General features: G+C 40.2%; 1 protein-coding gene across 1 annotated transcript in view; it reads right to left on the bottom strand.

Annotated features, from left to right (window-relative positions):
• Nucleotides 1–3445: 3445 nt before the first annotated feature.
• map3k10 (mitogen-activated protein kinase kinase kinase 10) overlaps nt 3446–27189 on the bottom strand; it is a 53983-nt gene continuing 30239 nt past the window's right edge. Inside the window, exons 3-12 of the mRNA XM_030744422.1 lie at nt 24673–24853; nt 23065–23213; nt 18513–18688; nt 17818–18064; nt 16038–16160; nt 15649–15787; nt 13757–13869; nt 13372–13670; nt 12617–13139; nt 3446–5523 (exon numbers count right to left, since the gene is read on the bottom strand). Coding sequence (XP_030600282.1) covers nt 5129–5523; nt 12617–13139; nt 13372–13670; nt 13757–13869; nt 15649–15787; nt 16038–16160; nt 17818–18064; nt 18513–18688; nt 23065–23213; nt 24673–24853 — 2345 coding nt within the window. The 3' untranslated portion in view covers nt 3446–5128. The remainder of the gene's footprint in view (nt 5524–12616; nt 13140–13371; nt 13671–13756; nt 13870–15648; nt 15788–16037; nt 16161–17817; nt 18065–18512; nt 18689–23064; nt 23214–24672; nt 24854–27189) is intronic.

Here is a 27189-nt window from a genome sequence, read left to right on the forward strand (position 1 = left end):
GACACACTCCATCTCTCTCTTCACTCGCTGTCTTCTCCTCAACACTGTCACCAACTGAACCTACCTACTGACTATAAAATATGCCTGCAGGGACATTAGAAAAGGTGGATTGTGGCATAAAAATAAGAAATATGGTGATAAAATCTGTTGGAAAAACAAAGAAGGTGGCAAACACGAGAGACTCATCACAGCAGTAACAAACAGGACAAAAGGCAGATGACGTGTGTGTGTGTGTGTGTGCATGTGTGAGTTGTGAACTAGACACGCGACGTTCAGCGTGTTGAGCCCTCTCTGCTGTCTCTTTATCGCCTCTCTCTCTGTTCTTCACTTCATTTTCAGGCTCATCATCCATTTTTTTCCCCTTCAGTGTGTGTGTGAATGTGTGTTGTTGCTTTTAATAGCATCACCATGGAAGTGAAGAGGGGTTGCTAGGTAACTGGCTGGCGTCTGAAAGGGTGTTTGATTGGCGGTCACACTGACAGACACAGCAGGAGAGGATTTCTGTGCGTGTGTGTGACTGTTTGTGTGTATAACATCTGTATGCACCGCGTGTGTCTGAACCTGTCTTTACATTCCGAGATTGCGCTGCAGGTGTGAAATCTCACATTTTTGTTTGCCTTTTAAAAGATTTCTTCCTTTTCTCACGTGTCACATTTCACCTGCCAGTTTTTGTTAACTGTGCCTGACGTGCCGGAGTGCACCTTCACGTGCCTTTCAGTGCGGCTACAGTGTCAGGAGGCAACTACAGGATCGCTTGACATGGAGAAAAACAGCAGACCTGGGAAAGATATGACATCATAGGGCACAGTGGTGACACCTAGAGGAGTTTGCCTGCTGCTGCAGGTGCCTTTGTCTCTGCCAGTATCAGGAGTGGAAGCAGTGAAACAGCAGCAGTGTGAGAACCACCATTTGCTCTAATACTGCAATCAAATCCAACATTTAAGGTCCTTTTATGACATTGTCCTTCACCTCTGCAACATTTCACATAGGAAAACGGCATGTTTTACTTTGTAGTTTCAGAATAAAATAGTTTATGTTTAAAAAGACACACGAAAATTAAAGATTACAAGGAGCTCTTTTAAAGTATATATAGCCATTTAAGAGTTGTACATTTCATCATCTAGGTCTCATTATCTCCTTCTTATTATCTCTTTGTCATGATCTTTCTCCTCCTTCTCTTCTCCTCCCTCATCTCCACCTAACCCTCTTTCTGCTCACCTCAAGCCTCATCTCCTGAACTGAAGTCAGGGCTCTAACACGCAATAACATACATACATACATAAAGATGATTATTTATTCCCCATATTGTCACAATTACTTATTTTCAGCAGATTAGACATGCCACCCTCCCATCTCTGGGCTAATAGTCACTAACAGCGGTAAAAACAGCAGCGCTTACCGACAGAAAAGTCCTGGAAATCCTCAACACCTCACCTCAGCATCGCTGCCATCGGGCAGAACTGAGCTTCGCTGACTCATCGACTCATTTTAGACTCCTTTCACAAAGTTTTACAGCCTCCTTTAGAGTAAATAGACGTGCACGCTCCACACCCGGCATTATGAGGTAAAGAGTGGTCTGGCATCCTTCACTCACTAGCTGAACGCCAGACAGAGCGTTTGAGGTATCTGGCGTTCAATATTGCAAAATATTTAACTGTCACATATGTGTTTTTATTCCTGGTTTATTGCTGAGTGTTGATATTATTAAAATGTGTTAAAATATAGTGTGCTCAAAAATGTTTTTATACACAAACAGTAGTAGAAACACGCTGGCTGAGGGTACAGAGGGTTAAGAGTGAAACATTTCTGGTCTGTGAATTTGCACAAAACAAATGACTACTTGTCTTGCTGTTAGAAGACTGATCAAGTAGTCACATGGTTTCATTGGAGTAATTAAAGCAAAGTTTAGGAAAAAAGTTAAATACATCTCTTCAGATTTACATGGTGATCCTTCAAAGTGGTGCATTGAAAAGCAGCTTCCAGAATTGTATATAAAGTAGTTAAAGCTAACTCTACTTTAACCAGCTACAACTGCTAAATACCACTAAATATGTAGTATTACATTGTATTTTGTATTTTACTGCAAAACCAGTTTTGATATTTTGATATTAATACTTGGAAATTATTATGATCACCTCACAATCATTTCAATGCTTGTAGTGCTGTTTATCCGTCTACACTGTTTTGGTAAGAGTTGCCCAGTTTTGGAGATATAAAACTCTACACAGAAGGGCCCCATCTAGTTAGTGGATTCAAACCCAGAACCTTCCTGTTGGGAAGTGACAGTGCTAGTTTCATGTACAAACTTTTTTCTTTCTACCAAATCCCCCTTATAAACTCATCACTGTGCAGAAGGAAGCATCCATCTACCTGCTTTAAGCATACAGTTGTGACAGCATGACAGGTGTCCCCCTCAGCTTAGCTGTAAAGTTTGCTTCTTTTGGCCAGTTGCAGACTGCTGGACCAAAAATAATTCCATCATTAGAGCTGACTTGCCCTCCATTCAGGACTTAAATGGGCAGGTGACATCACTGAATACCGATCACCCCCTGGACACCTCTTCCAACTCCTCCCTTCTGTTAGGTACACCAAAACAATCAGACATTTGTACAGTTTCTTTCCAAAGACCATCACCCTGAACACTTAAGTCACTCACATAGTGTCTGTATTAAACATCCACCATACCTGCTACAGAACCAAAAGCATGCTGTATATACTGACTAGTGTACATACCCATTTCCACACTCTCTTTCCATTCCTTATTTATTACATAGGTATCTTGTACTTGCACTCTGCACCACTGCACATATAAATCTATAAATTTGCTATACTCATGTTGTTATTGTCTATCAATTCTGTTAAGTACATTGACAGCAATGAAAATACTCCTTGTATGTATGCACATACTTGGCTAATAAAGCTGATTGAGTCTGATTCTGACATGAAACTGTTTACAGGATGTTTTATGGATTTGTCGTGATTTTTGGAAAGAGACACCCCAAATTGTGAAAACACAAACATTTGATCTCAGGATGATCTGTCCCTTTAAGTCCAAGTAAAAAGCTTTGTGAGCTTGTAGATGCATGCTGCCTTCTGCTTTCTGAGGAACCGGGTCATGATTTCCGCAGAGACACTACTCCTGGGTGTTCGGGTTTTTGAGCATGCCATGGTGGGTGCACATTTAAGCTCATTTATATTAAAAAAGAAAGTAGATATCTCTACAGCTTATATCTCACACCCGAACCATCCAGAAGAATGAACAGCACTGCAGAGGAAAAACGTGCCCATGTTTAATTTGGGGGTGAACTGCCCCTTTAAGTACATTTCGTTGATAATTTTGCACTTGTACTTTGGGCCGAGCCTGATGCTCTTACTTCTGCTTCTTCTCCAAACACTCTATGACTTCATGACAATAATAAAATCAGATGCAGTCCTGACACTGAAGCATCTTTCTTTGTTTTTATTTTATGGTCTCTCATTCATTTCACATTTATTCTTCATTGAACCCAGAAATGTCACAGGTTGAGACTGAAGACTGAAGATGTTCCAGTTTCCCACGTTTCCCAGGTTTTCCTTGGTTTTTCATTTTATATTAACAAATATATACAGATATCCCAGGAAGAGCATTGCAATCATAATTAACCCTTTTCCATAATAATAATATTTTAATAAATACTCAGTGTTCTTAACCACACAACGAGAATGAGTTTGGGCTCACCCTTCAACCAATGGGATTGTCATCTTCCCGTACAAATAATAACACATACACACACACACACACACACACACATACACCTGCGCGCACACACTCATGTAAAGAAATCTGCACAGTCAAGTAAATAACATCTGCAGCCAGGATGAACCGTCCCTCTGTTCAAAAATTACTCCGGAGATAAAAAGTTGATTTGTCAGCAGTGACTGGAGCACTTTGTGCCGAGTTGGTCCACAAGTTGCACAACATAAAGTGCAGATGATGTTGAACACAGCAGGTCAAAGGAGAGAACATAAATCAAGAAATCAAGTGTCGGGTTTCTCTCAGTGTTTTCTACTTTGTGTCCATTTCGGTGGCGGGAACAGGACGCAACCAGACAGCCAGTGAGGAATGTTACCATCAAAAAGAAGTACCTAAGAGATGAACAGATGTGTGGCAACTAGTGGTCTTATTTTAAACCATTCACGCATAAAATGACATGCACTGAAAAAGCCATCTTGTTAATCCACACATTTACAGTAATATATACACATTCACACAAAGACACACACACACACACACACACTGGGGCTGCTGAGCCTACAGAAAGAAAAAATTGCTAACAGGCTGCAGCAGGGATGGTGCAAGCACTGAGAAAATAAACTCTGATTTTACTTTTACAAGGCTGAGGATATACCAAGTCCACCAGTGCTGTGAGAAAAAGGCTTTTCTTGTCTCAGTCTCGGAGGGAAGAGGACGGTGGATGACACGTGTGAGGATGAAAAAGGCAAAGCTGATGGAGAGCTTATAGGGCATGTTTGTGCACTGGCATAACAAACAGTGTGCAAAATAAGAACAAGGACACAAGATTTTCACAAGATTAGCTCCTCATTTTTTTTTTTAAATTATGGAAATGCTCCACCTTCAGGGGAAAAGATGCAAGCAGAAACTGGGAAGCTACACAGACAGACAAAAGTACAAGCAGATGGATTGAAATGACCAGTTAGTGAAGTCAAAGAGTGGCTTTTTAAGTACTCAAATGGCTTTTGAGAAAATGTAACCAGGCCACGGGGCACTAAGAAGCAGGTAGAGATGGCTTCCGAGCAGGAAAAGCTGGGTAAAGTGGGAATGGGCACACTACAAGGCTGTTAAAAGGCCTCTTGGACCCTCAGTGTCGTGCAGGTTAGTGAGCACTATTGGGGAATAGCTTTCTGTGAGGGTTTAACACCTTATTAGGGCACACAAGAGAGATGGTTTGCAATAAGTGTTTTAAAACACGTGACAAGAACTGGGATGTTTTTGCAAACTTGAGTGAGTGCACTTTGCTCGGCTCAGACATCAGTAGGCATTCCATTCGGCCCAAGCTGTAATGTCCTGGAACAGGTTTAAATGCAAAAAAAAACAAAAAAAAACTTCAAATGTTCATTTCTTTGATTTTTATGAGTACTGTTGTCCACACAGAGTGGCAGGCTGCAGCTGCCCACACAGGGGAACAGTGTGGTCCAGATTCTGGCCCTCCATGTCCATGTCCATCAGGTTGGGTCGTGCCGCACTGGCGCTGCTGTCCCCTGAACCGAGGGGACTGTCGCAGCTGCTGCCCGGCGATGAGCTCAGGGTCCGGGAAAGAGAGCCCAGCTTCCAGGGGTCAGCTCGCATCCGGGACGGCGTTGGCCTCGGCCGGGGTGCAAACTCCAGCGTCTTGGGCCTCTCCAGGGGGTTGATGAGGCTGTGAGGATCTGGGTCAGGGATCGGTGGAGCGGGAGCTTTACGACGATGAGGATAGAGAGCGGAGGGGTCAGGTAGTCGGGGGATATCCAATGTGTCCTGCATACCTGAGAAGAATAAGAGAGGTGTGTCGTCTTTCAAGCAAACATTTTGTGGTTCAAGTTTCTCAGATATGAGTTTGTTGTAAATGACAGTAAAATTCATGCCTGTGGGTTGAAACTAACGATGACAAATAAGATGTTTTGCATCACATTTCATGCACAAAACAATTAAGTAAGAAATTCATCTGCAGACTAATTTACTAGAAAATATTCAGCAGCTGCAGCTGCAGATCAGATAATGAGGCAATATTTTGCATATATTAGCCCACTAACTGCAAATTTGTGTATAATTTAAGTTGCCTCAGATTTTTTCAGTGTATGAAAGTTAGTAAGAAATAAGTACTACACGGTATAAGCAAGTATTATTTTGTTCAACGCTGGGCCGTCTGAATATGCATACTGCAGCGGTTGAGAACAGCTCACAATATTAATGTTTTTCCAACATTTCAGACTGAGAAGCAAATGCAGACTTTACATCTGTTGTGGTCCTTCATGTTGCTTTTATATTTAGTCACAGGAAAATAATCACACATATGTTTAAATGGAGAATTGACAATGTGACAGCAGAAGTCTGCCCCACTGAAACTAGAATGTCCAGAAGCTGGAATACAAAATGCGCATCTTACTTCATCCCAACATGTTGGGCCGAGCAGTTTGTAGACAAAATTAGAGAGGTAAGGCTGAGATGATTTGGACATGTGCAAAGGAGGGATAGTGGATTTATTGGACAAAGGATGCACTGATAAAAATATCCTGCCCTATCTACATAATAAAATTAAGGCAACTATTTGCATAATTTATTTATGTTGATCAAGCAAGACTTTTCTGTGTTCAAGTACTTACTTATTTCTTTACATGAAATATAAAATCCAAGTAAAGTGAACTTAATTTTGTTAAGTAGATTAAGCAAAACTAAACTTTGTGTAAATCACTCAACTTTTTCAATGTAGTAAATGAAATTTGCAAGTAAAAGCAACTTCATTTCATTAAGTAGATCAAACAAAAAAAACCTTTGTATAAATTACTTCATTTTGTTAAATGTATTTAATGATTTTCTTAAGTAGAATTAACTTGATTTTTGCAGGTACATGTAAAGCATAACTATTTGGTAAATGGACTAGTTCTTATATAGTGCTTTTCTACTCTGTGTGAGCACTCATACAGCATGTTCACATTTACCCATTCACACAAGCACTTCCATGAGTAACTAAGCTAAGTGCTTTTATTGTTTAACATTCAAACACATTCATATTCCAATGCTTGTGTCAGACAGTGACTTGGGGTTCAGTATCTTGCCAATGGATTCTTTGACATGCAGCGCGAAGGAGCCGGGAATCGAACCGCTGACCTTCTGATCAGTAGGTAGATATCTACAATTATTTCTGAAAGTGAAATTTTTGAATTTATTACAGATTGAGCACAAGTACCGATTCTATTCACTATTTTACTATTCCTAACATAAAATGAGAGTTATTTTAAAGTAGCATTTCATATTGAACATTTATTCAATCTTATCTGAATTATTAGCCTGATATTGACAAAAACTTCATAAGCAAGGGAGTGATATTGGGGGTAAAAAGCATTTCTCATGTCAGAAATCATCACTTTTTTGTGCCATTTGTTTTATTTTGAAGCCATCAGGATCTTTTTTCCGTATCAGATTAGAAACACATACTACAGCAAATCAAAACAGCACGTTTAAAAAAAGATGCTTTTTCCCAAACTTATGAAAGGAGAACGAATTATTTGAATCTTCTACAAACATCTGACAAGTAAAACAGGCAACAGAGTAAAGAACTGTTGACTCATGTGTTCAGTTCTGCTCCCTGGCTTCAACATGAGCTCCATGAATCAAATAGCTAGCTCAAGATATTATACAAAATACAAGCTAAATAAAAGAACTGAGATTAAAGGGGTTTCCACGGGTAGAACAGGGGAAACATAAAATACAACAAAATTTGTGGCAGTTTCTTGCAAACATTTAATAATTCTATTAAACACTGTACATGGAGCAATGATTGTTGACAAAAAAATATATGTGTGTGTGTGTGAAGTACATACGCAATTTAAGTCCATTTTGCATTGGCAGAGAAAATGTATTTACGAAAGGCATATCAATTGCACTACAACAGGGCTATTCAATTAGCGGCCCAGGGGCCACATCCGGCCCGCGAACCCCCTTTGACTGGCCCACCCCCTGACTGACCCAACATAAGCTGCAAAAACGCATTTAAATCATATTTGCTGTGACAGTTTTAAAAAATCCCGCCCTTCCTCTTGTACTTGAACGCACCACTAGCAACGCCAGCCCAGAATACTCTCTCCAAGTGCGACAACCGCCAAAATATATCACTGACAGGTCAAAAACGTAAAACTGACAATGAAAATCGCCGTTTTAACCCTGCTTGGACTGATAAATCTGTTTATTTTACCCCAAAGACTGAAATCTAAGACTGAACTCATTAAGTCAGCATTACTTTGAATATGCAGAAGAAGCTTAAATTTTACAGTTATTAAGTGTTCACTTGGTGCAATTTCTTTTGTTGAAATATTTAATGCACTGCATCAGTTGGTCTTTCTAGTTCAACAAATGCACTTTTGCAAATACATCTAAAATGTTATAGAAGACTTTACTGTTGCAAAAAGTTGTTATTATTACATTTTTTTTTATTAAACATATGTGTGGTGAATAGATGCCTTGTTAAAAATATTCTGGTCAAGGTTTAGACCAAATGTTAAAATTTGCAATGCACTTGAATTATTTTGCTCATCAATAAATGATGCAGTATAAAGCCTTTATTGTGAATTCCTGTATTTATTGTTATGACTTAGTTCAGGTGTTAGCATATTTAGAGTTAAATCTCAAGAAATAATATAAGTAGGGGTCTTCGGCCCAGTGGCATCTCAAAATTTTCAAATCTGGCCCAGAAGAAAAAGTAATTGAATAGGCCTGCACTACAACATTAAACTAAATTCCTCAGGGTTTACAACTTAAGAAGACATCCATGCAGATGTCATGATAGAAATGATCAAGTCTCTGTCTCATTGACAGGATAAGCTCCTCATCCCCCTCAAGTCCATGCAGCAGCTTGTATATCCCTGCTTTCAGCTTCTCCCTGCTGGCCATGATGTGAGGATCTGGCAGAGGACCTGCAAAGTGAGATATGTCAATTATAACATAGATTTCTTTATGTCATGAGACCTTGCAAACTAGGACAGTCACACTAATCACCTCTCTGTACATGTTTGTAACTCTTTTAATAGTTAGTTTAAGCTGCTGCAAATTTTAACAGTAAAATTTTATTATAAATTGGCAAAGATAATATACAGGGCATATATGAAAAGCAATGCATACTATTCACTCTTATGTTTGTCTTAGAAATGTATTACTATCTTTAAATAGCTGGGGGCTATATTATATATATATATATATATATATATATATATATATATATATATATATATATATATATATATATATATATATATATATATATATATATATATATATATATATATATTAGGGGTGGGACTTTAATGCGTTAATTTCGATTAATTAATTATGGGGAAATTAACGCGTTAAAAATTTTAACGCATTTTAATCGCACTTTGCACCGTGGAACGTTTCTCAGTGCGCGAGTTCCCGGCATACAGATTATATCGACGCACAATGTCCAAATTAGGGGCCGCATCCTGCGAAGGACACGGCCCACGTCTTTCGCAGCCCACGAACACCACAAAGGCCGGAAGTGAGCGGCTAGCCTTCATATCAGCTGCCGTCACCTCTGCGTAGCTCATGTCGCCTAGCAACCGTGAGTGCGAAGCACAGCTGTGTAAAAGCAGCTGTTAAACGGAGAACGAACTTTTTCTCCTTTTTGTGGTTTAATTTTAAGTCTTTAATTCAAAATAAGCTGTTAAAACAAGCATAACACATTTCAACATCAAGGAATACAGCTGAGCTAATGATTAATTTCCAACTATAACAAGTGAGACATTAATGTTGAATAAAACTATCCAGTTATGATGCTTAACTTTAATTTCAGGAGTTTGCTTATCACAGGAGCACTTCCACCCTTCATTGGTCTGTGTAGTAGACTGGTGGGAAAATAAACAACATTTTGAAGTTTAAGCTTATGTATATTGATTCATTCATCAACTAAACTTAAATTTCTCATGTCAAATATTGAAATGTGATTAAAATGCGATTAATTTCGATAAATTAATTACAAAGCTTGTAATTAATTTGATTAATTTTTTTAATCGAGTCCCACCCCTAATATATATATATATATATATATATATATATATATATATATATACATACACACACACACACACACACACACACACATATATATATGTATGTATGTATATCTATCTCTCTCTCTCTCATATATATATATATATATATATATATATATATATATATATATATATATATATATATATATATATATATATATATATATATATATATATATATATATAGTTTTTGAGAATATTTATTTATTTACTGTTAATCTATTAGCATAACTGGTGTCTGTAGGCAACTGAAACTGCAGGATGCTCAGGCAGCACCGGGAAACCACATTTAACTGCCAAAAAACAAACAATTGCTTATTTATGGTGACAGGTTGCAACCCTGGATATACTATAAGGACCTGATCAAGATTAGAGCCTAAAGACGTTCTATTTGCAAAGCAGAAAGGTCATGTAATGTTAGCTAGCTAACAAACTGACTAATGCTATCCTATTAATTAACAGCTAGAAAAGACAAAAACACGTACCTCCATAATGTTCAATGGAGAATTTGTAGCCTTTGTCCCGTTTTAACGTGTTGTCAGTGAAAACTTGTCTGCATGTCATAGTATATCCTAACACCGTATTTGTGGCAAATGTATTAGACTGCGTAAACTCCACCCACCGGAAGTAAAGATCCCCAGCATCGAGGCCGAACGGAAGTTGTGTGACGTTATGTGAAAAGGGTCTATACCAAATGAACAACGCAGATGAAACGCAGTAAAGATAACAAGATTATTTTTTGTTGTGTGGATGAACTTAAAAAGATTGGCTCTCAGTACTTAAACAATTTATTTTCTGAAAAAACTTACAATATCTTGTATCTAGGGCAGCACGGTGGCGTAGTGGTTAGCACTGCTGCCTCACAGTTAGAATACCATCTAGAAGGCCTGGGTTCGATTCCACCTTGGCCCAGGCCTCTCCCTCTCTCTGTGTGGAGTTTGCATGTTCTCCCCGTGCTTGCGTGGGTTTCCTCCGGGTACTCCGGTTTCCTCCCACATTCCAAAGACATGCACTTACTGGGGTTAGGTTAATTGGCTAATCTAAATTGCCCATTGGTGTGAGAGCATGAATGTGAGTGTGAAAGGTCGCCTGTCCCTCTGTGTTGGCCCTGCAACAGGCTGGCGACCTGTTCAGGGTGTACCCTGCCTCTCGCCCTATGACAGCTGGGATAGGCTCCAGCCCCCCCGCGACCCTTAACAGGATGTGCGGAAGCGAATGGATGGATGGATGGATCTTGTATCTTGTATGTATATTTGTGTAAAGATACTAACTAAAGGCAGCAGCAAGAAGAAGCAGAAGTAGCAGAAGTTGTTCCGTACAGTATCCAGTTTGCCACTGTTATTGCTTCCACATTTGTGAGTGTGTGACGGTCTGGGTGATGTAAATTTCATAATCAACGTTCCCCTTCCCTCATTTGTGGCGTCTATACAGGCATTACACTATAATCCATCAGGTACAATTCCATCTTCCAGGCAGAGATTCATCCATGTGTCCCTGCGCAATCCAGTACAATCCCAGCCTTGTGATTCCCCAGTGCAGCTTTCACAAACTCAACATTCTTCATCTCCCAAAGACTCTGTTGGGGGACAGGAGGAGGCTCAGAACACTGGTGACCCCTGCTTCCATTCATTGGGGTGTTGTGTAGACCGTGTGGAGACAGTGGAGGATTACAAATACCTTTGTGTTCACACAGAAAATGCAGAAGCCCTTTATAAGATGGGCCAAACCTGTCTACTTTCTGAGACTACTGAGGTCCTTTAATATCTGTTGGTAATATCTGTTGCTTAGATGTTTCATGGTGGCAAATGTCATCAGTGCCATCTATGCTGTAGGGCAGCAGACTAATGGTAACAAATACCAACAACAAAAACTGAGACCAGTAACATTGTGGATGTGAAGCTCAACTCTCTGACAGCAGTGTCAAAAAGGAGGATGCTGTCCAAGTTATGAACAATATTAGGCAATCCTTCAGAGGCTCTCCATGACGTGCTGAACAATCACAGGAGAACGTTAAGAAAAAAACCTCACTCCACTACGACGCGGCACAGAACGCCACAGGAAATCATTCCTTTCTGTGGCCATCAAACTTTACAACTCCTCCCCACGACACCGGGACTATTTTCACTTGTAATATCCTGTTTGTATTAGCAACTCTGTATTATTATTGTATTGTTTAAATTTGGAGTCTTTATTTCAACTTACTGCACCAGGAGTGGAGAGCCTAATTTTTTCTTTTTTTTAACTTTTTCTGTTTTCATATTTTCTATCTTTTAATCGAGCATCAAAGCACTTTAATCCATGAGATTAATAAAATATTCTGATTCTGATTAAAAGTTAGACTGATTTGTTCCAGATTGCCACACCCATAAACTAAAATGTATATTATCATCACGTTGAAGTAACCAGTTAAGATCTAGAAGCATGATTGGGCACTTCCTCTTCCTATAGGCACTTGAACATAAAAAGGGGAGAAAAACAGTCAAAAAATCATGTTAAAACCACTTTGTGAGAGGTGTAATTGTTATAACAAGACCTTCTTTCTGGTTGCTCAGGTCTATTTGTTTTATAGTATGTGTTTGTTGTCTCTTATTTTGCTGCCATCCTGTTTAGTTTCCTTCTGTAAATAAAAAAAAATTATCTCATGAGGTTTTTCTCAATAAATACTGGATGAACTGTAAGAATTGCAGCTTTCTCTGTGCTCATAAAGCCACTGTGGCTGTAGGGTATTACTTTGGTAAAAATAATGTGTTATGGTTGAGAAAAAACAAAAACAGTTTTTAAATCATGTGTCCTGTACCTTTGTTTGTTGTAATGTGTGGTGGAGGAGGCATGGGCATGCTCCCATCTGACGGTGTCCTGTGGTGTCCCAGAGTTTGGGCTCTGGGTCGTATCGCCCCGTCGGAAGGGGTGCGTCTGTGTCCTCGGTTCATGGCCATGGTTGCAGACACGTGGGTGGGCGTGAGCGACTGGTTGGGCTCCTTCTTGAAGCTCTCGGCCCGCAGGTCCAAGAGTGGGTTGAGGGCAGGAGCCGGAGTCGCCGCTGGTGTTCTGACCCCGGCCGTCAGGGTCAGGGGGTAATCGTCTGGGTCAGAGGGGAGAAGGGATTTAGTGGAGTTGCAGTCCGACAGAGAGGACAAAGAGAGGAGTGTTACAGAGGGAGAAGGGTCCAAGCAGGGAAGCGTGGAGTCGTGGTGTCTGGAGAGAGACAGGGAAAGGTTTCGGCTGGGTGGAGAGGTGCTGCGACGGAAGCGTCCCGTCCGCTGGAAGAGACCTTCCTTCTTCTTACGCTCCTCTCGGTGGTCCTGCTCATCCTGAAGCACCTGAAAACATCAGATCAGATTAACATGCTGAGCATTACTCTTATTCTGAGAAAAAAAAACATTCACAGATGCTGCCAAAATTTGACCTGCAAAAACAATATTAAATAATTTCTTTGATCATTGCTGTAATGCACTATTTAAAAAAAAAAACTATGGCAAAAAATTACATGCACAATCATGTGGAAAAGAAGGTTTTCACCAGAAGTCTTGTGATTTGTTCAGATGTTCCTACCTGCTGCTTTCCCAGCTGGAGCAGGTCCTGTCCCAGACCCACAGAGGCAAGTAGAGAGGCGCAACCCAGCAGCAACATATCACTCTTCTTCCTCTGACTGCAGCGTCGAATCGAGTCCTGGTAGCTCACACCCGTCCCCAGGCCTCCAGCCGCCTGACAGGAGCTCATATTCCCAACAGCAGACGCCATGTTGGGCCCCAGGCTGCTCCACAGGGACCCTGAGTCCTCTATGGCCCCATTACTGCTGGACTCCGAGGGCAGTAAGGAACCTGGTGATTCCTCAAATTCACTGCACTCCTCTGTTAAACACAGGAAAAAAAAGATGAAATTGATCCTTGTGACCGTGTAGGTGATGCAGAACTCACAAGGAAATGAAAAGACTCACCCATTTCATTCAGGCTGGAGAAACCAGCGGTCATGGGGGCATGTTTGGGGGACTTGCCCAGATTTGGCGCACTGGATGACCAAACTTTGGATCCCTCACCCAGTGACTTCAGCCTACAGACAGGGAATTAAAATTAGACTGCCAGGATATCAAAACTCAACGCTAATTTCTAATATATTAATAGAGGCAACAGGCGCAGTAAAAAGATTACTTTTAACATAAAAGGGGATATAAATATAAGTCGATGCCATTTGAGGATGTGATTCACACAAAACAAAGATGATCACTCTGCTTCTGGCTGCTCCGCTCACTGTAATGAGATATTGATCGAAAGGTTTTGTTTCTGTGTGTTATGAAAGATAATCTGTGCAGACGAATATCTGAAGAAGAATTTTTTTCCTGCTTGTAGGTGAACAGACAGCGAGCCTCATAATCCTGCAAGTGTTGACACTGTACTTTCAGCAGGTTTATTGTATTCTTACAGTAAGCAAAGCCCGTGGTTCAAAATTAAAGAGCTGTGACTTTCTGTATGTGTGATATGTCTGCTGTTGGAATTTATTCAGCACAAAATCCATAATTTATCTCTAGATGAACATTTTAAGTGTGGCCTGTCAGGTTTTGTTACTAGGTTTTATGTTTGCGCCAATCCATATATCAATCTGATTTAAGCCTGCATTTTGACTAGGCCACTCAAAAACCTTCATTTTGCTCCTGTTTTCTTTGAGGCACTCAGAGTTGGACTTCCTGCTGTGTTTCACATAATTTTCCTGCTGCATAACTCAAGTGTATTTGAGCTTCAGGGCATGAACTGATTACTGGGCACTCTCCTTCCGGATTTTCTTGGTAGAGAGCAGAATTCCTGGTTCCATCAATTACGGCAAGTTATCCAGGTCCTGAAGCAGCAAAGCAGCCCCAGACCATCACACTATCACCACCATCTTTAACTGTTGGCCTGAGGTTTTTTTTTTTGTGTTCGTTTTATGTCAGATGTAACAAAACTCAAACTTTCCAAAGAGTTCTGCTTTTGTCTCGTCAGTCCAAAGAATATTGATGATCCCCAAAGCCTTTCAGTCTGTATTGTGTTTAACCTCTTCATATTTTTCTATTACAATTTCATCTTCCTTTGCAAAAATCAGCCACTCTGCTGCTAGTACATTTATCCATAACTGTGATTGGTCAGCACTGGCAACACTGCCCGTTTCATGTGACGGCACAGGAAAAGTGTTGTGTTAGTTTATTAAGTTAGTAAACAGCTTCATTTGTTCTCAATGATTCTTCCCATAGTTTCCCATGGTTATTGTAATAAGCCAAGAAAAGCCTCCTTTTTGTTTGTTTTCTCCCAATCTGTGCATCCTGCATTTGGATCCTTGCTCCACTGCCACTGAGACAACAACAATGTATCCTAAACTGTGCCTTCACTTACACACACTAGCAATAACAGTCAGCTATTATTTAAAACTATTAATAACACAGTTATGCCATTTAAATATATCTGTAAGTAAATTATATTTCTGTCTTATGTGTGTTGGGTAGTGAACTGTACAGGCCACTGGATTGTAACAGGTCATTAATATAAGACTAACTTACTTAACTAAGTACTCACACTATGATTAATGTATTTTATTGTTATTTGTTTTGCTTTATTTGACTAAAGGATAATATACACATATATTTTGGTAAGTCAGTTCTGCCTCGCTAAAAAGTTCAAGGGGGCCAGTTAACTGATGTTATATGAAGCATACAGCCAGATAACGCCCTGAACAACAACAATGTTGGCTAAAAAGCCATTTGTTTAAAGTCCCAGTCTTTAGAGAAACATTCAATCCTTCACACTGTTAATTATTTTAAAATTATTTACATCTTCATAACTTGAATTTAAGCTGTCAACATACTTTTCCTCCCCGCCGACTCTCTCTCTCTGATGGGTGGAGCTCGGGCCCCAGGTGCGTCCTTTCTTCTTAGTGGTCGTCAGGTCTTCCTTCTTACACACAGCACTGCGGCCCCACGTCTTACTGCCATCGCTCGGTGTCACTGGGAGGCACAGCGAACATTCAGAAAACTGTAATCCATATCTTCACTGGACAATAATATACTCAGTCCGGGGGGGAAGGGGGGGTTAATGAGTGCATATGTGAGTGAGGTGATCGAAACTATGTGTGCTTGTGTATGTGTGTGAAGGGTGGTGGGTGTTGGGGGGCAGCTGTGGGGAAAAAGCTGTTCCTGAACCTAGTGGTTTTTGTCTGGAGGCTCCTGTAGAGCCTTTATGGGCGTTAACACTCACATCTGATGGCTCTCAGTCGGGGTATGACCCCGGGGCTGGCAGGGGGTGTGGTGCTCTCGCTCCCCTGGGTTTTCCTCTTGTCCACGCTGGGCGATGCCTGCACCGTGATCTTATGCTCGAAGCCTGCAAAGATAGAAATATGAGAAACATTTAAATGACAAAAGAATAGACTCATAGATATAGAATTGACAAATAAATTGTGCCTTTGGAAACACGGAAACACACACACACACACACACACACACAAAACAAAGTGCAGATTGTTTTGAGGTTAAACAAAAATTACATTATAAAAAGGAGCCACACAGGAGCCATCTCCACTTTTTTCTCTGATTTCTCCATTATGCACTTTTCTTTGATGGAAACAGAGGTTTTGGACACCACAAGAACATATACCTTGGCTTTCCTATATCCCCTTACAAATGCAGAGAGGCAACCAACTGTGCATGCTCACAGTCAATTTAAAAATCACCAATTAACATGCACATCTTTGGATTGTGGGATGAAGCCAGAGAAGAACCCATGCAGAGATGGGGAAAACTTTTAAATTCTACATCTCCACACTGAAGTACATTAATATAAAAACTGACCAAACATGTGGTTTTTCTGTACAGCTACACCTCTTTGAGGTAAAATGGTCTGAAGTGTCCCTGGATTTGCACTGATCAGCGGTGCTTGGAGCAGTCTGTGGCTGTGCTCAAATAATCGATTTTGCTTGGCAAGGTTCCTAACTGGGTGAAGAGAGCAGTTCGAATTCTCTAAATACAAAGGAAAGGTGCTTTGATGTGCCCTTTATTACCTCGTTTAACAGACGATACAGCGGACCATTATTTCTGAAAGGAAAGGAGATAACACTGCCCCATCATATCAGTGAACAGCTACCTGCCACCTAGAATGCAGTCTCAAGATCCCTTCTCGGGCGTTTCAACCCCCACTTAACCCTTGCTACAAGCGACCTCAACAGCTTACATAATGGTGAGGGTGGGGCAATGTCTTAGAGAGATTTTACACTTTGGCCCCCGTGATGTTGTTTTTCACACCTTGGCCTATGTAATGACTCACATGATTAATAGTGAGTGTCCAAGGGCACAGCCCCTCATCAGGGGTTAATGGTGTGTTCCAGCTGAAGTCAGAAGTTGAGTTGAGTCAAGTGTATTTGCAACTCACTAAATGAGCCATATGGAGAGCACTGACCAGGCTCCATCCATGAATGTGCAGCAGTGATGTGTTTAAGTGCAAAAAAAAAAAAAAAAAGGCACTGCGCAGCATTTCTAGTAATGCATAATGGCTCAACTTTGTTAAGCAACAAAACAAATCCTGTTTTTTTCGTACTTTTCCAACTTTACTAAAGGAACGTGCTCAACTCGGGAGTGATGTCACTCCCAGCTCCAATATCCAACTTCCGAGGTAAATGGAATGCATCATTTATACCTGGGACTTTCTTCCAGTTATTTTAGAACTGAAAAAGCCAAAATTTGGGGTTATTATCTCAAAATGTCATCCTTCTAACTTAAATTTCTGAGATAATAACTCAAAATTAAGAAAATAACTGAAGTAATTAAGTTGAAATTTTGTTTTTTTCTTAGTGGTGTAAAAAGGTTGCATAGATTAGGGAAAAAATATATGAGGTCACTTTTTTGTGATGATATAAAACACAGCCAGTGTCCTAAATTTTCAACCTGAAAATACCCAGTGTAACAGGAAGTGACATCAAACTAGCAGCTTTGTGCGCCTGAATCACCAGATTAAAACTGTGAGTGTGATTCCTTTGTCCACCCACCAGAGGGCAGACTGATACAGTTGCTGTCTCTGCCCAGCTTCAGTAATCGGCTCTTCTTGAAGTGGCCCTTCCTTTTCTTGACGCTGGGCTTCTCCTGGTACATCTGGTGGATGATGATGTTCAGCTCTCGTTCAACGATGTCGATCTCCCTCTCGGCCAGCTCCTGCTCCCTCTTCCTCAGCTGCTCCTCCTGCTCCCTCTGCTCCTCGGCTGCCCGGGCCAGCGCCTCCTCCCATGATCTCAGCTCCTACAGAGAGGAAGAGGAAGATGAAGCGGTTACTGCGACACCTCTTTTAACACCTTTTTTTTTTTTTTTTGGCATTTTGCTTGTTGCTAATTTGATTCTTATTTGCAGAAACAGCACAGATGTGACATGGTGAGATTCCTCTCACCTCCATGCAAAATGTGACTTCTATTAAAGCATGTCTGTTTGAATAAATCAGCTCAAACAAAAAAGGAAAAGGAGAAAAGAAGTGCACATGAATGTAAAGTTAAATTTTACTAACAGTTGTCCACTTTTAGCTGGAATCTAAAGTTCTGTGATATCACAATATTAAACTGCTGTCTTTGCACGATGTGCCTTCTAACCTCAAGACTGAATATATAATGTATAGAGAGCATCTGTGTACATGTAGCAGTCCCCAAAATAATTTTTACATGTGGACCGGTTTTTATAAAAGTCCACCACTTCTCACCTTCTCTTTGGCCCTGAGCTCGTCAAACATCTGCTGGATCTCCAGCCTCCAGTCTTCTTGTAAGGAGTGAAAGGACTCCAGAGGCATCTGAAACATGGCCGACTGCTCAATGGCCAGCAGTCGCCTCAAGATACTGGTGAACGACGGCCTGCTGTGAGGGTTTGGGCTCCAGCACTCTGAGGAACAACAGACAAGAGAGTTTGTTAATTACTGTAAGAAGCTGTCGTGCATTTTAGATTTTGCAGCCGTAATCAGGTGTTAAACATAAAATTACAAGCAAACCAGAAATAAAATGTCATTTAAGCTGTGTTTGCAATCACTGAACAGATGCTGTTTTTATATTAAGATGGTTGGAGCAAAAGATTTTTCTTTAATTGGTGTAAAAATATCACAGAATCCACATTTCAAAGATTTCAAATATGAAACGTGTAAAAAATCCATAAACAATTTTTTTTAAAAGACATAACAAATGTGCTCTTACATGCCATGTATTTTAGGAATCTAAGTTACTGAAAAACACAAATGGCATGGAAGAGGAAAAAAGACTTCAGTTTTCAAGTCCTCCTTGCACTGAACACTGCTGGTTGGTCGGTTAAAAAAAATAAAATATCGCACAAAAAAAAAATGGTTGAGTCAGGAATCTCCTACATTAATAAACTGGTTTAATGCACTCTGTTATATTTTTGCAATGGAATAATTGACTTTTGATTTGATTGGAAAACAGAGTGAAAGTTGTTGTCTAATTACCCCTACCCTGTAACTGCACTGCACACAACTTTAAGACCCCCCCCCCCCCCCCACACACACACACACACACACACACACACACACAAAGAGGTTTATTTGATTTTCCTGCTCTCTCTCTCCCTAAAGCCACACTACCAACAATCTAGATAGATAGCTTTTATTAGTCCAATAATTGTTAAATTCCCATTATTACAGATATCAAAGTGGGTACTGCAGAATACATATGGCATAATAATAATAATAACACTATACAACAATAGAAAAAAACATACAGTATACCAGATAGAAGAAAGTAGAATAGTGCAGAGATTAGATGTTAATAGCAGCAAAGAGTGTTGAGCATTGCATAATCTGGTTCAAAACCATTGCACATCTATATACACTATAATCTATATCCACTGCTAAAGGAAAATTAAGGGAACACTTGATCACCATGTAAAACAAAGGGAGTTAAACTTCAGGGGTATCAGTCTCTCCAGTTAAGAGAGAACGGCTTTGCAGGTGGTGGTCACAGCCTACTGCTCTCGCCTCCCTCCTGATTGATTTTCCCTAGTTTTGCTGTTTGTTGGTCTCCTTCTCCTGTGTTCCTCTTTGTCTAAGGCAATTCCCGACCTCATGCAGCCAGAGTGTGTAAGGATTTTTGACTCCATTACATTCAAGAGAAGGCAGACATTCCTATAGCTGATCTCTCTGAAAGTGGGCAGCACACACCAAAACAAACTAGATGGATAAATACCCCTACATATCAGATTTATATATTAATCTTGTGTGAATTTTCCCTTCAAGCTTTAGGCAAACAGACAGTGGCCCTGTGATGGGCTGTCCAGGGTGGGCACCACCTTCTATCCTACGACAGCTGGGATATTCTCCTTGTTAACTGCCTACTTGTCAATTAATAAATGCATTTTTTTTAGGTTTGACAAAATGATAAATGGATAATATCACTAGACTCCACCTTGCATTGATGTTTCTTAGCATATCAACAACAGCAGTTAGCTTATCAGCACAACACAAACAGGACTGAACCAATAATTGTTGGCTTGGACATTTTTCCCTTTCTGGCAGTCAGAGCAGCAACAGGAGACGTGGAAGGAAGCAAGATGAGACAGCATATGGCAACCATCACAAGCCAAACCCCGACTGACAGTGTTGCAGAAACATGCTGCACACCTACAATAATCTGCTGAGCCACAATCTGATCACTACTGCCTCTCCAACACTAAACTACAACCACTACACAACCCATCTCCTACAAGTCTGACAGCTGAATCCATGCAAAAAGAAAGAGTAGGTTTCATTCAGCGGCTAAAAATACAGTTTGCAGCATGTGACAATTTTTAAATTTTTTTAGGGAATCTAAATTAGCACAAAATGCACGTGGAGGGAGAGGAGATGAAAGTGAGCCGATGACAGGAGTAAACAGAGTGCAGAAACTACTGAGGGATGACAAAGGGGAGATTAACGGATGAACATGGATAAGATGAAGTGGGGGAAAGAAGCTTTAAGCAGCAGAGTGGGAGGGAAGTTTGCTGGTGGGCTGGCAGTTTGAGGCACATCTCTCTCTCTTGCTCTCTCTCTTTTTTTTTTTAATATTATACCTGCCCTGCAGCTTAATCATCTACAATTTTTTTAAGTAACCTGGGAATAAGTAAATTAGGGCAAGTTAGATATAAAGCAAGTCTGTGTTTGAGCAGAGACGATCTGAACTGTGAAACAAGAGCCGGTTAATGCACCGCCACTGTTAACAGAGGTTATTTACAAGGTGAAAAGGAGAAATGTGGCCCGGGGAAGCTCAGGCACATATAAATGTCAAGGCTGGGTGCGGCAGGCAAGGCAGAGGACCCCAACACAAGACCCACGAGACTCAAATAATGTTTAACTAAACCTTTATTCATGAACTCGAAAATATCAAAACCGGAAGGGAGCAGCTACACAAGAAAAACTCAAAAACTTGAGAGACAAAACATACAGCGAAGCCGACATACAGGGCTAGGCAGGCGAGGACGCGACAAGGAACTAAACAACAGAGACCTTAAATACATTAGGGGATGATGAGGGAAAAGGAAACAGGTGAAAACACAGGTGAATGAAATAACACTAATGAACAGGGGAAAGCAAAACAGAACACAACACACAGAGACCAGATGACTATCAAAATAAAACAGGAAGTCAAACAAAGGAACAGAGACGCAGACCTTAACACTGAACATCAGGAAACACAAGGAACTAGAAAATCAAAACATCACCAAAGCCCACAACAAAAGAAAACCCCAGAACACACAAAATAAATCCAAAACAAAACACACAGGGTCAAAAGGACCCCGGACCGTGACAATAAATGGTAACTTAAAGAAACTGTCCAGACAGGTGACGTGTATTTTAACCCCGCGTGTACGTCTCAGTTCCAAAATGTGGGATAGAAATGGTTTAAAATGAACAAAAGTAACCTCACAAGTTGTGGCATCTTAAAGTCGGTGGATACGAACAGCCTGTGGGCTTATTTAAAATGTTTCTGCATTTTCAGTGACAGCTTAAGGTTATTTTCACAACAGCATTTTAGGGCTATATTAGATTATCAGGAAAGACAGAGGAGAAAGTCATTCAGTGAGTAAAAATAACTTGAATGTTTTCTGAGATTATAAAATCTGTAAAATCTCCCATAAATTTGAGTTTCCTTTTTTTTTTTTTTTTTTTTTGGTGCAGCAAGTGCAGCTGTTTATCTGGACTCCAATTAACTAAGCAGCAAGTGAAAGTAAAGCTTAAACATTTTTCCAAGAGGAGACCCAAACTGCAGTCGCAAAGGTGTTTGTGCTATTGAAATTCTAAAGCAAAGTAAAAGTGGCTAAACTTAATGTTAATGTGGATGACAGAAATTGAAAGATTTTCGAGGGAGCTGTGTGTGTACTTTGGCAAATTAAAGTAACAGAAATAAGCATCAGCGTTTGAATGTGTGGGGGGGGGGGCTCAAGTTGAAGCGTTGTTTTGCACACAGAGCAGGTTAGTAAATGTATACTCTAGATTTTTCATCTTCTACAAAGATTCTGGTGTCAGTGTGTATTATGTCTGCAGTAGGTGACCTGAACAAATGATTTTTAAAACTTAAGATGTTTTTCCTCAACAAAAGGAAAAGATCTGACTGCTACCTAGTTAAGTTCTTTGAGTAAAGCTTAGATGTCTCAGTAAATACAGCGATCCATTACATAACTGCTTTGCATTCAGCTACTCACCATGTGAGTTTTCTATTTGTTTCTCTGTAAAAATTAGGGTGCTTGTTTCTAAAGTTATCTCAGCTCCACATACGACTTCTCTCTGTAGTGAGCATTAGTTCAATGTCCCTCCCAAATCAAAATATTAACTTTACATTAAATATAAAAGAAGGAGCCAAATTACATCGGCATGAGATTCCTTGATACTCATATGTAGTAGTCCATTTGTAATATTACACAAAATTAATATTAATACTACTACTAATAATAATATTAATAATAATAATAACCTTAGACTTTTTAGTCTCAAACTTTTTCCTGTAAACTTACTATTTTTGTTTTTTACCTACAGTGGACATAAAAGTCTGTCATTATTAATCTATATCCTTTATATCCTTTACATATGTCCTGAAACACAAATAGAAGGCACAAATAGAGCTGTGACACATTACAGACACAGCACAATATCCAGATCATATGCAAAAACATGTCAGAGACAAACCAGTTACAGTTTCAAATGAACATCAGTGCAGCTTTAAGAGCAGCCACTCTGACCATGAATCCTATTTCACTGATCTCCACCACAAACTCCTTCTTACCTCCCAGTAGTTGAGCAAAAGGTTCAGGGCAGGTTGAAGGGACAGGAAGTGTCAGCTTATTCATGGCGACTCCATAAGCTACCGCCAGTGCATCTATCTCCCGGTAAGGAACCTCGCCGGTCAGCAGCTCCCAGAGCAACACACCAAAACTGTGAGGAGACACAAAAAAGAGAAAAACAACATTAAACTCATTCTGACTTAAAGAGAAAAAAAAATGGGCACTATCATCACTGTTGACATGGTGTGGACCTGCCTGTGAAAATTAGGACAGCAGTTTATATGAGACTTGTGAATCACAAGGCATGCTCGCCCTGATTTGTTGCCTTTTTCAGTCTAAACTGGACCAAAATTTAGCAGAAAATGCAAAATAAGGTATCTCTATTGGGTCCAACAAGCTGGAAAATATGTGTTATCGCAGCCAATATGGTATACATTAGCTATAATAAAATAACCTAAATAATTCAAAACAACAGAATATAACAAAACAAGTCAAGGTAAAAAAAAATAACTCAAAAAAAAAAAAAGCTTAATTAAGAAGAAAAGAAAGTAAAATAACAGGTTTCATTAAGTGCTTCTTTGGGGGGGGGGGGGGGGGGGGGGGGGTTGCACATTCAATAATGCAACACTATAAGAACATTTTTTAAATAAATGCAGTAAAAACAAGCACACTGAAGTGGCCCAGTATACACCAAGTGAACAGAGTATTAAATAAACTTTGAAACTAGTGATTGAGAGATTGTGAATGTATCAGAAGACTGCTTGCTGTTGTCATAAATCAATAGAGAAGTTTGGTTATTTTCTCATAGACTTCCCTACAGTCTGACCCTTGCTGGATATTAGAAAGTATTCAGGTGTAAGATGCTTCCATATTTCCCTCACTCTTTAGACCATGTCCATCTTTTATATGTGGTCTATGTTATTAACCAAACAGCTGCCGTCTGGAAATGTTTTAAGATTTTATTTTTAAAACCGAAACACTTGGAATCACAGTTTCTTCAACTGTCTCCTTCTCATTCTTCTCCTTGATCCCTTTGGGGTTCCCCACACAGATCATCTGCATCCATATTGCCCTATTCCCATCTGTCACACCAGCACTCTGATAGCTAAAAGCAGTTAAAAAAAATTTGGCCTGATTTCTCATTGTTATATAAAACTAAACAAGTTTTATAAAACAATAGTACTTAGATATCATTTAATACTTTTATCATCTGAAACAAGAACAACTTTTTAAGGTGCCTGGCAGGTTGGCTTTTATAGCATCTCCCTGTATTTTTTCTGTGTATTTAGTCCGTCTCAGTATCTTCTCTTTCTTCATGTAACCCCAGACAGACTCCATTATGTTGAGATCAGGGCTCCGAAGAGGCTAGACTATCTGTTGCAGGTTGTCAGAAGTTTTTATGACTCTACAGTAGCTGTATGTTTGGGATCATTGTGCTGCTGAAGGCGCTGTCCTGACGGCACTGTGCTGGAAAGCCCACCGAAAGCTTTTACAGCGCACCGACTATTCACTCTGTTCTACATTCGTCTACCCTGACAGCCAGCATGGAGACATCTGTCAATGTGTAAACCAGGAAAGTGCTGTGACACACAAAGAAGCAAGGACAGCACCTCCACACGTCGCTGCTCTTGGAAAAGAGGGAGTGCTTGATGACCTCCGGGGCCATCCAAGCATAGGTCCCTGCTGCACTCATCTTGGTGGTCTGGTGCCACTCTCTAGCCAGACCGAAATCAGTGATCTTCAGGGTTTTGCCGCTCAGGTCGTCCCGCTCCACCGGCTGCAGAATGAGGACTGAGGAAGAGGAGGAAAGAGAGAGAGAGAGGAGAGTTTTTGTTAAAAAAGGTGACATTCTTGTACACAGAGTATGCACCATGCAACCATGCAGATACACACAAATACACTTTAAAACTGCTTTTGTGACTTAAATATGCAAATGCTCCCTGACAAGACATCAAACTACAGAGAGAGGAAAAAGCAGAGAGACAGCAAAGAGAGCTCCAGAGTCATAAAGAATTATAGTATAAATCCTGCTGGCAGTAAAAATTCATTCACATCATAAAAACTAACTGGGTTTATGTTTCTTAAATGTAAATATTTCTTGCTTTATTGGGGGGGGGGGGGGGGGGGGGTATCAGTGTAATTCAGTTAAATTCAGTTTTATTTACATAGTGCTAGTTTACACCAGTTGTCTCAAAATGTTTTATATCAAGAAGTAAAAACCTCCATCCATCTTTTTCCGCTTATCCAATTCAGGGTCGCGGGGGAGCTGGAGCCTATCCCAGCTGCCATAGGCAGGGGACACCCTGGACAGGTGGCCAGTCTGTCCTAGGGCTAAGACAGAGAGACAGAAAACCATCTGCACTTATATTTGCACCTATGGGCAATTTAGAATCACCAAATACGGCGGGAGGAAGCCAGAGTACCCGATGAGAACCAACGCAGACACGGGGAGAACATGCAAACTCCACACAGAAAAGACCTTCTTGCTGTGAAGCAACAGCACTAACCAACATCATGCTGAATTAAAGACCTACTATATTAAAAAAGAAAAAGACAACTTGGAGACTCCAGGGAGGAAGAACTCCCTTTAAGCAGGAAGATATCTCCAACAGAGCCAGGACCAGAGGGATGGTGAAGATAAAAATGGAAGAGAGAAACAGAGTACAGACAGAACATGAGAGACAAGGCAAAACACAGTGAAGGTAGAATGAGATAGAAGGGCAAATCATGGTCTTCTTTCACTTCTTATTATATTCTATTCTTATATGCAATAAAAATCAGTGAAAATGCTACAAAAAAAAAAAAATTAAACCACAGATCTAGTTTTCATTAACAATAAGACTTCGGTCATGTCTACAGAGCAGGTGCAGTTGGACCTTTGTGCTGCTTTCTTCCACTGAGTGAAACTATCTGGTCAGTCTACAGTGTCCCACAGTGACGGTATTTTAGTGTACGTAGTCTCCTTGTTAATATTAGATCTCTCCATCTTTACCTCTCTCTTTGACTTCCTCCTTCATTTCTGTGTGAGGACAGGCTATGGAAATATTTGGAGTGTACACAGTTCACCAGGAGCCAGGTGGGGGTTGCTCTCTCTGTCGCTCTCTCATTTATCTACAGCCGTATGCAAAAGGTGGTGAAACAAGGCTACACACACAACAGTGTCTTTGTTTACACACACATGCACTCCTGTGAGCACGCACACACACCAACACACTCACAATAACCTTTCACACGATAAAGGTGTGTCTCTCTGCTCTGTCCACAACCTCGCTAGGAGACCAGTTTCAGCGATACAGAGTGGCTCTCAGGGTGATCAGCTGATACTTCAATAGTCAGGTCATGTTTTACTCGAGGAAAACCGTGAAAGGCCATAGATGGGATTTAAATCGTGTATGTATTTGTCTGCTTTTCAGGTCTTCATTGCTGATGAGGAGGCCTACCTGAGACTTGCTTTACCTCCACCTACATCGTGTTCTTCGCACTGTAAATTTATTTTTGTTTTACTGTACACACAAAGTCTACCACACATCAGCGAGCGCTGCTCTTCCTGAAGTCGCTTCGCCTTTCTTTGAAGTGTGTTTTGGTGCAATTTTTTTTCTCATCATATTAAGGTTCTAATGACATGGGCTGGTGAGCTTAATACAGTGAGCTTAATAAACATCTCAGAGTGGACTGAAATATTCATGTCATTTATTAATGTTTGGCTCTCAAAATTGCACACCTCCACCTCCAAATCCACCCAACAAAATTTCACATCCCAGTGCAAGATTTTTACAAATCATCAAATCAGTGATGGCAGAAGACTCTTTCTTACTTTCCCCTTTTCTAAATCTTTTACATCTTTTACAGCTGACATTTGTAGTGCTTCATTTTTTTACTCTATTTATAACTATTTAAATTTGAGTTTATTTATTAGCGTTCCTCAGATTTGAAATATCACCTTTAATGTTCCTCGTCACTTGCTCTCGCCTCAAACAGCTTCAGGATGTTTAGTGGTAGTGCTTTCTTTTTTGCTCTGTTTTAGACTGATGACTTAATAGACTTAATAAATAATATGTGGCTGTGCACCTTTAAATCAGCATTGTGTATCATTCTCATTGCCCTCTTCTGTCAAATCTGTAATGCTC

This window comes from Archocentrus centrarchus, chromosome 13, assembly GCF_007364275.1.
Source record: "Archocentrus centrarchus isolate MPI-CPG fArcCen1 chromosome 13, fArcCen1, whole genome shotgun sequence".
Taxonomy (NCBI): domain Eukaryota; kingdom Metazoa; phylum Chordata; class Actinopteri; order Cichliformes; family Cichlidae; genus Archocentrus; species Archocentrus centrarchus.